Here is an 11,252-nt window from a genome sequence, read left to right as displayed (position 1 = left end):
CAGATTCAATTGCTTATCCAAATGAATTTTACTAGAAAGATCAAAACCCGAGAGCCCGAAAATTTTCTCAGTGCCTTTCTCTTGAACCAAAAAAGGCCAAATTGCAGAAAAGAAAGTGATAAAATCAGACACACTCATAAAAAAGAAAAAAGAAAAAAAAGAAAGGAACAAAAATCTCCAGAAGAAAAAAGTGATTGCCTTCGACCGAGTTACATCAATATGCCAAATACAAGCTTGTGCAAGCGATAATGACTGGACATTGCGTTAGAATGTGCAAGCTTCCCATATTCATATGATTCGACGTTTCCATGATTTCATGGCTAAATTGTCGCCCGTCTCTAATTTTTTTTTTTCATTTGCTCGAGAAGAATTAAACATAGGAAAAGATACATCAATAGATACAGCATGCACCATCATCAAATGTATCCTCAAATAACAGTAAATGAGGTTGATAGCTATACAACTAGCGTTCTTGAATCTTCAGGGTAGCTAAAACTCAGTTTCTTCCTAGCTGCAAGCCACCAGAAGACAAATGGATTTCTAAAACCATTATTGTGTGAGCAGCTTTGAGTCGCATGCCACTATTTTAACCCGACTGACTTGCTCTTGGGAATCTTCATTTTTAAACAATGCATCCTGGAGAATGAAAGTCCAAACGTTGTCGCAGAATCTGTAGGTATGCAAATGTCCCTGCAGAACATGCAACGAGAGATGTTTCAACCTTTCTGAATGCCAAGCTCATACAAACTAACAATAAATAGAAAATTGATTTATATGACATTTAGAGATTACAAGTGCAATTTGATATCAAAGGAACAATCACATAAGATGATCCCTGTGACATAACTCATTTTTCTCCAGTTGCACATCTTCACCTCACTATTCTCTCACTTCACTTTGTGTAAATCTCTCTTAATCTAACGACTTAATTTCGCTGCTTTTCAAGGCCAATGCAAAGGGAACAAGCCTTCTTCCTTATTAGCATAAGCACAGTGCATTTCCTAGTGAAACTTAACAGAGTTAACAGCATAAGACCACTTCATACATTTATGAAAGCAATGATACAAAAGTTATCCAATACTAAACATACATCGACACCAAGCAGTTAAGAGTAATAAAAGGAAAGAAACTAAAATACGAAGCAGAAGATACCAGATCTAATAAATGCTAGGTAAAAAACCCACCTTATGCTACAGATTTTCGATATTCAACTGCATTTCCACAATTAATTGGAAAAACACATTGTTATTCAAACTCATGCAAAAACTATCAAAGACTACGCAAGTTTAATAAACCTAAGCTAATGATGGATTAGATATTCCAATTCTGACTGCTGGTCCATCAGTAAGTAGCATACAAAAAGCAGGTGCTCCATAAATGCACCACCATTTGCAGATATCATTAAGCACATCCTAATAATTGATTTGATTAGTTATAGATTAGATAACTATATTAGAAATTTGAAAGATCCAAAAGTGCCGTGAGTACACAAGATTTCTTCAGGATGAATTGGGAGCATATGCTTATGCATCTTAAATCAACTGCACCTGTTAGTATTACCCTATGGGGTAGAATAGAAATGGCGCTTTTTGTCTAATGAATCCTAATTAGTACAACCCTACATATACTTCTCCAAAAAAAGCCCTGATTATTCTTCATAAAACAACCTGTGGTTTTGATACATCCAAATCCGCAAAAGAAACCGTGTACTTCTGCAATTCAAGATATTCACGAAATGTCATAATAAGTCTAATGATGACACTTTAACTCCAGAGGTGCAGTAGGCAGGCTGTGAGCAGTTAAAACTGCTTTGAATATCAAGTATAAAGGTACAGAAATCCCTTTCACATCTTTGAGAAAGAAAAAAGTAAAGACCACATGCATTTAACTATTGTTTTTAGCCAGAATCAATTGTAATAGACAACATTCATACAAAATCGAACACTTTCCACCAGAATCAACCCATAATCAATTGAGCAGAATCATAAATTGCATTTTAGCTGTTGACTAACTAGCTGCACATCACATTCATTCAAGATTATAGAGTGAAAGACTTGGATCAAGTTTACATATGGAAAATCAGGTTCTCTTTCCAACTGTTTGTGCCCCTTCACACAAATACAACACGTTTTGAAATCTAAACTGATGCAACTAAACAATGGCCTGATCAACGTTTCAAACTTAGCATGCTTAAGTTCTAACACTCCTTAAGCACGCCACACATATAACCGCAATTTGACACCCAATTTAGTTATCCATAAACATAAGGTAATATAGAATTATACAAACACTGTTAATTCATTGATGAATAGCATTTCAAAACAGTAAAATTTCACACTTTCATCCAAATACCTATTTTTATAAATCCATATAGTGCGAACAAAACCACTAGCAACAAATTAATAAAATAACATTCCATTTCATATATCAACTAATCTTTATAAACCATAAATAACAAAAAACTCCAACAGTTAAAGAAACTACCTTAATAGAAACTTTGCTCTTAACTTGTGATTCCAAAGCTTCAGTCATAGACTAAACAAAAACAAAATTAAAAACAAAAATCAGCAAAAACAGAAACACATAAAAAAGCTAGAAATGGCAGTTAAATTGCCTCAGATACAAGTTAATACCTTATCAAACTGAACCAGAACCTGGATCGCAAGCTCCGGGCTAAGAGTACCGCTTTGAACCATCTCGTCCAGAGTCTCCGTCAAGCACATACCGATTGTCGATCTTCTATACAGCTCAAACGTCGCCATTTCTTGATATCTGTCAACAAATAAACCCAAAAACTACGAATCAAAACCTTCCATATATATAAGAAAACAGCAATAAATTGAGAGAAAATTTGCACTGGAGGTGTTAAATTATGCAAAATGCGAATGAACCTGCAAAGATTAGGGCAAGAATGATTAAGCAAGGTATGGATTAAGAGAGAAAAATTGATGTTACCGATCGGTGGCGACGTAGTTGGGATTCTTGGCTGTGGTTTGTTGTTTTGATTTAACGTTCGTCCGAGGGAACAATTTTTGGCGGAGAGAATTTGGGGCTTTTTATACCCTAGCTTTTGAGGATGGGGGTATATATAACTGCGATGGATTTGGGGAGTTTGAATTGACATTTTTGCCCTTGCTGCTTTTATTTGTCTGTTTAACTGTTCTAAGCCCATTTTTAGTCTTTTGTGGGCTGCTGCCGTTATTTGTCAATTGCTTAACCCAAATGCTATACGGCAAGGCCCACTGAGCTTTGCCCTTTTTATTTTAAATTAATTGAATAAAATAAGCATATTTTAATAAAATTTCCACTCAATCATAATCTCCTTTTCACACCTAAAATTGCGCTCTCCAATCTCTTAGCTTAATTAATTACTGAAAATATATATTTGTAAACATGCAACGAAAATGCCAAAATTCATAACAAGCGGATTCTACAATTTATTGATTTCATATTTGATTTATTTTTTAATTTAATTTGATTTATTTTAATTTAATTATTTTTTAATAGTAGTATTTTTTTTTTTTTTTTTTTTTTGGATTCATAAAGAATAAAGGTATCAAAAGAGAATAGGTAAATATACATACACATATGTATATACACAAACATATATTAATCATGCTATCTCAGTTTTGATTCCACAGTTATACTTGTCTTAATTTTAAGTTTATAATTACATTTATAGTTGAGTTTGAAGGGAGGTGTTAGCACCATTTATATTTTATAAGTTAGATAATGACAAGTGAAATCTCACATATTATACAAAATTTTCTTTCCTGTTCTTAAATTTGTCTCTCTACTTATATAAATAGCTTAGTTTGATTATATAAAATCTCTTAATATTGTTTCTAAGTTTTGTTCAAGTGGTTACATAGCCCTACTATAACATTTTAGATCAGCAACATATTTTTTGCTTTAAGTCGAATCCACTTGGACCTGAACGAATTTATTTCTGTGCTAGAATCACCCATAGCTCAAAACATGTCTTATTAATCTATGGTTTGCCCTTTTTTGTATATATTATTTTTATCCTTTACTTAGTTGATGTGTGATTCGCCTAGAGTGTCATACCTATTGTATGATCTACATATTCTCTTGGTCTGTTGGCCTCTTATGTATAAAAAAATAATAGTGATTTAAGATTTTAAACAATTAAGTTAAAATTAGATTTGAGATATAGTTAATTTCCATTAATCTTACCATGGAGTTTGTCTTGCCTATGAATACATTAGGCAAGCATTATCCCAGTTAGTATATACGTTAGCCAACTTCAAAATTGGAAACGTGGGTCGCTTTTAGAGCCACCACGTAAAGAAGAAAATGATTTACGTACTTACGTGTAAACCTCTTCTGAATAGATATAGAAATAGAAAGCTGCGCCACTTAGATGTCGCAGAAAGGCATTAATTCGGTGTCAAAGAAAGAAGCGGAAGAAAAAAATCATGGAAGAGATAAGGGCATCACCCTCACCGCCGCCGCCGCCGCCGCCAACACCAACTAGTGCCACCAAAAGTAAACCTGCGATGTCACGCATGAAGAAGGAATGCTTAGCTTTCGCAGTTTCATTGCAAGAAGGCTTTCGCTACATGAAAGCCTTGTTTGTTGGTCAGGTGTGTGAAGTTTAGGACTGGTTGCTTAATGTGTGCTTATAATAAATTTTTATATATATAAATTAGAATATCTACTTTAGAGAAGATGATTAATTGCATGTCTTGAGTATATGAAACAGGCAAAGAAAATAACAGCAAAAAACGAGAAAGAAGCAACTGCAGCTGATTTACAGGCTAATAAGATGCAGGTTGAAGCAGCAGATGAAGCTGAAAAAATCAAGAAAAGCCTCGAAAAATCTCTGTAGGTAATAAATATGTAGTAATGACTCAAAACATATCAGTGATTTAGAAAATTAAAGAGTTTTTATGTACGAGAAATAACCTTATGTTGCACAGGAACCGAAATGGAGAAACACGAAAATGATAAGAGGAATACCACATTTAAAATATAATTTTACATGTCAAGACAGTAGAGGGAATGGGTATGTGGAAATATTTCCAAACCCTGGTTAAGAGTTCCCGTGCATTTTGAAGATATATGTTTTGCATGTGATTTAGGATTTTTTTTTTTTTATGTAGTTTATGACTGATTTTAGAGTTATAGATATATATAATTGGTTATGTTAATTAAACTTAAGTAATTACTGTGAGCTAAATATTCTTATATTATGCAATAATAATAATAATAATAATTGATATTCTTCTTGCATGGCTTAATTAATTTCTTGTGAGCTAAACAAAAATATAAATCAAGTAATTATTGCAATCAGAATAGGATTTTTACATATTCAATGTAAACGAGTCAAAGGTTGATTAATAATTTTAAGAATCAGAAATAGTAGGGCCTTCCAGACGAATATAGTCATACATTATTCCCTGTAAAGGGCCTGTGGCCAATGCTTGAGTCAAAAAAATGGTATTATCTCCTTCAACGAGCAGAGCACCTGGTACTTCTATGCTATAAAGCCTGTAGAGTCCATGAATTCCATGTCTTGCTATTGTGTTGTCATGTCCAATTTCTCCAGTTGTAAATAAAGGAGGATTTGTTCCTGGATCGTTAATCCGAACCTTCAACGCAAATAATAATAATAATAATTAATCAATATATCCTGAAAAGAATTAAAAAAAAAAGGGAAAAAATGGTTTTGAATTTTAATTACCTGTAATTCAGCAACATTAGCAGTTGCAAGTGCCAATCGTAGTTTGTATATTCCATTCTCATTTGTATTATCAAGTTTGAACTTAATTTGCCATGTAGTTGCTTGATACTTATTATCATCAATCTTCCTGTAATTTGACAAATATTCTTTTATTTGTTTAAATTTATTGTTTTTGTTACAGCTATAGCGTAACAATATACATTTAAAGTGCAAGTGCAACTAATGATTTTAAAATGTCAAGAAAACACCTTATTCGTAAATATTTTTGTTCTGGTAATTACTTTTTTTTTTAAACACTATTTTGGTAAAAAGTTCAAATATTGAATGTTGAAGGATTGAACCAAAACCTGGTAACATGAGCAAAGAACCAATCTTTGCTAAAGTCACTTGTTCCTACAGTATAAATCAAATCTTCATCAGGGTATAGATCTGTGTATCTTTCCCATAACCCATATTGCCTGAACCTGATCATAGATACAGAAACTGATAGAAACTTAATAATAATAATTTTTTTTACGTCGGAATTTATTAGCAAGTGGAAGGACAACTAACCTATCCGGATGATTGACGTAAAGGCTGTTAATAAAATTAGGATTAGGATCTGGAATATAGAATTCAGCAGCAGAGCGATCAGGAATGCCTATTTCCCACAATGTTGGCCCATCTCTTGGAGGTTCATAGACAATATTTCCCAAGTCAATATCACAACCTGCTTTAAACAAATGGAAATCCTGCAATATCAGGAATTGAAAATTAAAAAATAAATAAGAATAAAACTGTAACTCATGAAACTTGCACCTTCAGTGATAGTAATAACAGAATCATAACGGTAATCTCCAATAAAACCAGTAACCCAAGAGTAAAGATTATAGTCGCCAGTGCGAATGTCGTTAATGGAAAAATAACCATCAGCATCTGCTTGTGTCCAGAATTGATAACCCTGAGTGAGGCAACATAAGACGTTAGTTTAAAAATTAATCAAGAAATTAGTTAAGTAATTGTCCTGTTAGTATGTAATTAATAAAGATTTACCATATTGAGGTTAAAAGAGGAGTAAATTTTTTTTTTTTTTTTTTTTTTTCATATGATTGGATGAATTTTTTTTTTTCACCTTGTTTTCTGTTTGCCATGATCCAACATCTCCTGGTGGTGCCAATCCCACATAAGCACCATTTGCTGGCATGTCATAATCACTAGCATACCTATAAAAGAAATATTAGTCGTCAGATTTTTTTTTTTCTTCAAATAATTTCAACTATAATAAAAAAAAGTCGTTTGAATTGATGAAATTTATCAATTTTATGGATTATGATCTTTTTTAAAAAAAGAATAAACAAAGCTACCCAGTAAGTTTATGAAATATTTAAATTTTATTATTCGAATCCATTAATCGAAATGACCTTCTAGTCTAATTTAGAGAAACAAACCGAGCTCTCAGTTACCTACCTGTCTCGAACTAACAATCTTCCACTGAGACTACCGCGTTGATCGGATGATGGAAAATCCTCTGAAGTTGGAAAACTGTAAGGCCAGCTCTGAACTTCAATTAGCATCTGAAAATTTGATGTCCATTGTTTATAATTAGAATTTGGTAATTGTCTGTTACCAAAATTAGGTTTTGTTAGGCATATTTATAAAATGTAACATAAACAAATACAATTTTAACACATCTTTTTAATTAAACTGACTAAAATGCATTTAATTATACTAACTATATACTAAATGCAATTTTGCTTTTTTTCCTTGGACCTGTTCTTTAGCATCTTCCCATAGCAAACGTGGGTCGCTTTCATCCAACAAAGAATTCAAATAAATAAAAACAGGGCCAAAAACTTTCTTCCATGGCTCGTCTGGTTTGAGTTTCAACACCATGTCTTCTCCTGCATAATGAGCACTAAGAAACATCTGATTGTGTGATTTTAATCAGTCACCAAGTTTAGAAATATTAAAAAAGTTGAAATGAAATAAAATAACAAAAGTTAAAGTAATGGAAAAAAACATTAATTATCACTTACAGCAAGATTAACCGGACCGACATGAGATGTAAGGTTTTGTTTGAGAGGTCCACCTGATCGGAATTCATTGCTGGGTGTGATTTGCCAAAACCCTACAGGTGGTTCAAAGCATATCCATCCATGGACGTTAAGGTTTCTGTTGTCGCATGAGTATTGATACTTGTCATCCACCTGCAAATATTTCACTAGAAGTGTTCGATTTGTTAAAAAAAAAAAACTTCCAGCAAGACACAGCCACGATAAAAAAAGTACTTATGTCAAGACATTCACGAAGTCTTAAAGGAGATTAGTTTCGTATAAAGTTATATTTATAGATGAGTTGAGAAAAGTCAATAAATATTTGACTTTTAAATAAATAGTAGTAAATCAAGTGAAATTGGTCTCAATTAATTAAAATTAAGGATTAATTGAATTGATTAAAAAAATAGAGCAATAGTCTGTACAGAATAGTAATTCACGTAAAATAGAGGAATTGGGAAGAGTACGTACCTCTCCTTTGAATTCTGGCTCTACAGGATTTACAAGCAGTACAGCTTCTGGAAAATCCAGTGGCTCGCCTCTAGGAGGTGACCGGTCATCAGGCAGTGGCATATATCTTTGCCTATTATCTGCTACTACCATGTAGTGAAACCTATTTGGTCAATGTAAAGTAAAAATGAATTGATAATTTCCTACTCCTTGAATCTTGTTTACAAATAAAAAAAAAATCTCATTGAATGAATAATTATATTATTAATTACGATAACACTTGCCTGCCTACATCCAGGCGGTTCCATATACCAAGCCAATTAAAGAGTCTTTTAAAAAAATATTACTATTTTATTTTTTTCTAGTATATGGTCAAAAAAGCTCTTATTTGAACAAAAATACTATTTATGATTGGTTTAGTGTATAGGTTGGTCATAAACCGGATGTAGATAAGTCTTTTCCAATTAATTTATATGAATTATCTCTGTTAGCTTTGGTATTGCAGGAAGCATATTCGGAACCAAATTACGAAAAACAATCCTCATTCAATTATAATTCTTTAGCTAATTATTAATTAATCAATGTTGAATTCAATTTTTTTCAACCACTATGAGATTTCTATGGATAAGTAATTGGTAGTATTAAGTTTTTAACTATAAGTAATTGGCAAAACCAGTTTTTAAATTTTTTTAGGTAGTATTTCTATTACTCCTTTATCCCCATTTGCTTACTTGTCTTTCCTGAGCTTGAATACAATTCTGGTTTGAGGGAGGTTAAAAGCTGGCCATTCCTTCAGGTGCTCAAAGATAGCATAGGAGTAAAACCCTGAGGAGTTGCGCAGCATAATAAATCTGAAGGAGAAAAAAATAATATTTTATTGTCCAAATTAACAATATAATTTGCACTGCTAATTGATACTAATTAGATGGTATGCCAGTTTAAACAGAAAAAATTGTCAGTGATGATGAAAGCTTAATCAGTAATTAACTAGTTAATTACCTCTTGTCTAGGTTCAAAGGAGCAAGGTTGCCCTCATCAACAGAAGGATCCCACATTCTTGTGAAGGAGAGTTCCACTTGTTCCTCATTTTCCACTATGACTCTAAAATTTGTTCCTTTGATCCTGTATGGACATGAAAAAAAAAAAAGCTTTAAAATTATATATAAAAAGAAAATTTTGAGGTTAATTAATACTAATATATACATAATTTGACATAATAGAAATTTTAAGAGGTAATTAAAATGAGTTAGAGGATATTAGTAGATCAAATGAATGAAACTTAATACGATAAATGAAAATTAGAATATGATATCGCTTTACCATTAAATTAAATTAAATCGCCCAAAAAAATCCATAATAGAGTTTAAAGAAGAAATCTTAAAAATAAAATAATTTTCATACACATAGGAAATTCCAGTTGTTCCTGTACTTCCTTCCTTGCTCCAGACAAGATCCCAATACCTACAAGTTCCATTAAAAATATATATATATCAATTTCTATAAAGAAAGAAATTTTATATTTCAGGAACAAAATGCATATAAAAAAGTATGAAATGCCATAAATTAATTAATACCCTCTATTAGATTCATCATTTTTTAATTCAAGCAAATTACTGATGCCATTATATCTAATTCCAGTCACAATTCCTTCTGGTTTTGATATTGTAACCTGTAGTATGCCATTCTCCATCACCACCTGCTTCCATTGCATCAAAGTTTTTCAAATGAGATATGCCATTGATATTATTTTCCAATCAATCTAATAATGATAAAAAAATAATAATAAAAAAATTAATTACATGGCGTTCTTGAATATGCAATTTCACTCTTTGGCTTGACATGGAGATGGATCCAAAGCAATATAATAAAAATTATTAATTTTATTTTCCAATAGCTAACCATTATAAGTTTATATAGGAAGTGAAAGGAAGAATTTGGTATTGGCTGAGTTCACTTAAACTAGAGGCCAAGTTTTCCTTTTACAATAATTTTGCTGGAATTTGCAAAATCTTTACTCAGTCGTCAGGAAAAATAACAGTGCAGGATTTTGCTTCGCTCAGAACCCAAGTTACTTACTAGCTACCAGTTATGGACTAATTTCAAATCAATCAAGTAATGACCTTTCTTCCATTAATTTCCAAGCAAGACATTGATTCCAAGTCTTGCAATTTGTTCTTGTTCGTGACTATATATAATTCCTCTACTGTCTTGCCATGTAAAAATAAAAATATATATATAATTATCCAAAATAAAAACGATGTCGTGGCATGAGTATTAATTACTTGCTAGATGGGCTTCATTATCTTCATTCAAAACAATCCGTCAATCCTCATATTTGCCACATCATCGTTTTAAAACGCAGCAGGCTAACGGAAAAATAGATAAAGAACACATTTTCATAGGAAAATATAGAAAATATGAGGAAGTTCTTCTCTGTCATTCGCGACGAAAGAAAACGTCTTTCGTACAGGAAAATTTTTTAATGTGATTTGGACGGTAAGGAATCTTTTTTTTCCAATGGAAAAAAATTTCCATAGTCAATGAATGACGAAGAAAGATTTACTCCAAGCAATAAAACCTACGTACGCGAACAAATTATTCCTATTTATAAATTAATCAGGCATCAGCCAGGCAATCATGTGCATTCAAATAACCTAATAACTTTTTTTTTATTATTATTTTGATAAATCAGCAAATTTTATTGTGTTTCCATGCTTGAATTGAATGATATTCAGATAAAATCTGTGACTCCAAGTTTTAAATCTCTGATTTTGCATGTAAATTTCGTACGAAGATGCATGTTATTACTGTTGATCCAACTGCTTATAAATATAAGCTAACAATTTTTATTGAAGAATTGAATCAATTTATTTGTTTATGGAAAATAATTTTACAGACAACTCAAAACTCAAAATATCACGTAAAGGTAATGATTTTCTTTTTTCTTTTTTTCTTTTTTTTGTAAGCCAGCAAATTTTATTAAAGAGTTGTATGTTAGGTAGAAAGTGTTAGGATACGTGAGAAGAGTAGAGTAGCGTTTGAGAGATAAGAAAAGAAGAGAA

At 31.9% G+C, this 11,252-nt stretch overlaps 3 protein-coding genes across 3 annotated transcripts; 1 reads left to right on the top strand and 2 right to left on the bottom strand.

Annotated features, from left to right (window-relative positions):
• Window positions 1–176: 176 nt before the first annotated feature.
• Window positions 177–3,115, bottom strand: LOC105630733 (transcription initiation factor IIA gamma chain / TFIIA-gamma (TFIIA-S)). Its single transcript, XM_012212668.4, has 4 exons — window positions 2,956–3,115; window positions 2,634–2,772; window positions 2,485–2,535; window positions 177–690 (listed from the first exon to the last, which is right to left on the bottom strand). Exons 2-4 carry the CDS (start codon window positions 2,760–2,762, stop codon window positions 550–552), a joined length of 321 nt encoding a protein of 106 aa, XP_012068058.1. The 5' UTR covers window positions 2,763–2,772; window positions 2,956–3,115; the 3' UTR covers window positions 177–549.
• Window positions 3,116–4,370: 1,255 nt separating this feature from the next.
• On the top strand, window positions 4,371–5,184 carry LOC105630996 (hypothetical protein). The gene is made up of 2 exons (XM_037640450.2): window positions 4,371–4,607; window positions 4,727–5,184. The coding sequence occupies exons 1-2, from the start codon at window positions 4,440–4,442 to the stop codon at window positions 4,850–4,852; spliced, it is 294 nt and encodes a 97-aa protein (XP_037496378.1). The 5' UTR covers window positions 4,371–4,439; the 3' UTR covers window positions 4,853–5,184.
• Window positions 5,185–5,280: 96 nt separating this feature from the next.
• Window positions 5,281–10,103, bottom strand: LOC105630734 (uncharacterized). The gene is made up of 15 exons (XM_012212670.4): window positions 9,990–10,103; window positions 9,765–9,886; window positions 9,592–9,651; window positions 9,190–9,312; window positions 8,922–9,041; window positions 8,212–8,353; window positions 7,723–7,893; window positions 7,457–7,612; window positions 7,154–7,260; window positions 6,819–6,909; window positions 6,506–6,647; window positions 6,260–6,416; window positions 6,055–6,171; window positions 5,708–5,834; window positions 5,281–5,615 (listed from the first exon to the last, which is right to left on the bottom strand). Exons 1-15 carry the CDS (start codon window positions 10,029–10,031, stop codon window positions 5,370–5,372), a joined length of 1,923 nt encoding a protein of 640 aa, XP_012068060.1. The 5' UTR covers window positions 10,032–10,103; the 3' UTR covers window positions 5,281–5,369.
• Between the last annotated feature and the right edge of the window lie 1,149 nt (window positions 10,104–11,252).

The sequence above is a fragment of the Jatropha curcas genome, chromosome 9 (genome assembly GCF_041381405.1).
Source record: "Jatropha curcas cultivar XTBG-Jc1 chromosome 9, XTBG_Jcur_1.0, whole genome shotgun sequence".
NCBI classification, from domain to species: domain Eukaryota; kingdom Viridiplantae; phylum Streptophyta; class Magnoliopsida; order Malpighiales; family Euphorbiaceae; genus Jatropha; species Jatropha curcas.
This window is presented reverse-complemented; position numbering and strand designations above follow the sequence as displayed.

Excerpts from the sequence above, each read along its gene's own strand:
- LOC105630733 (XM_012212668.4), bottom strand. The coding sequence starts at position 2,762 with ATGGCGACGTTTGAGCTGTATAGAAGATCGACAATCGGTATGTGCTTG. Across the intron at positions 2,536-2,633 it reads TTCTGGTTCAGTTTGATAAG|TCTATGACTGAAGCTTTGGA; the intron begins GTATTAACTTGT and ends GTTTTTGTTTAG. Across the intron at positions 691-2,484 it reads AGAGCAAAGTTTCTATTAAG|GGACATTTGCATACCTACAG; the intron begins GTAGTTTCTTTA and ends CATGTTCTGCAG.
- LOC105630996 (XM_037640450.2), top strand. The coding sequence starts at position 4,440 with ATGGAAGAGATAAGGGCATCACCCTCACCGCCGCCGCCGCCGCCGCCA. Across the intron at positions 4,608-4,726 it reads AAGCCTTGTTTGTTGGTCAG|GCAAAGAAAATAACAGCAAA; the intron begins GTGTGTGAAGTT and ends TATATGAAACAG.
- LOC105630734 (XM_012212670.4), bottom strand. The coding sequence starts at position 10,031 with ATGTCAAGCCAAAGAGTGAAATTGCATATTCAAGAACGCCAT. Across the intron at positions 9,887-9,989 it reads TGCATATTCAAGAACGCCAT|GTGGTGATGGAGAATGGCAT; the intron begins GTAATTAATTTT and ends CAATGGAAGCAG. Across the intron at positions 7,261-7,456 it reads GGGAAGATGCTAAAGAACAG|ATGCTAATTGAAGTTCAGAG; the intron begins GTCCAAGGAAAA and ends TCAAATTTTCAG.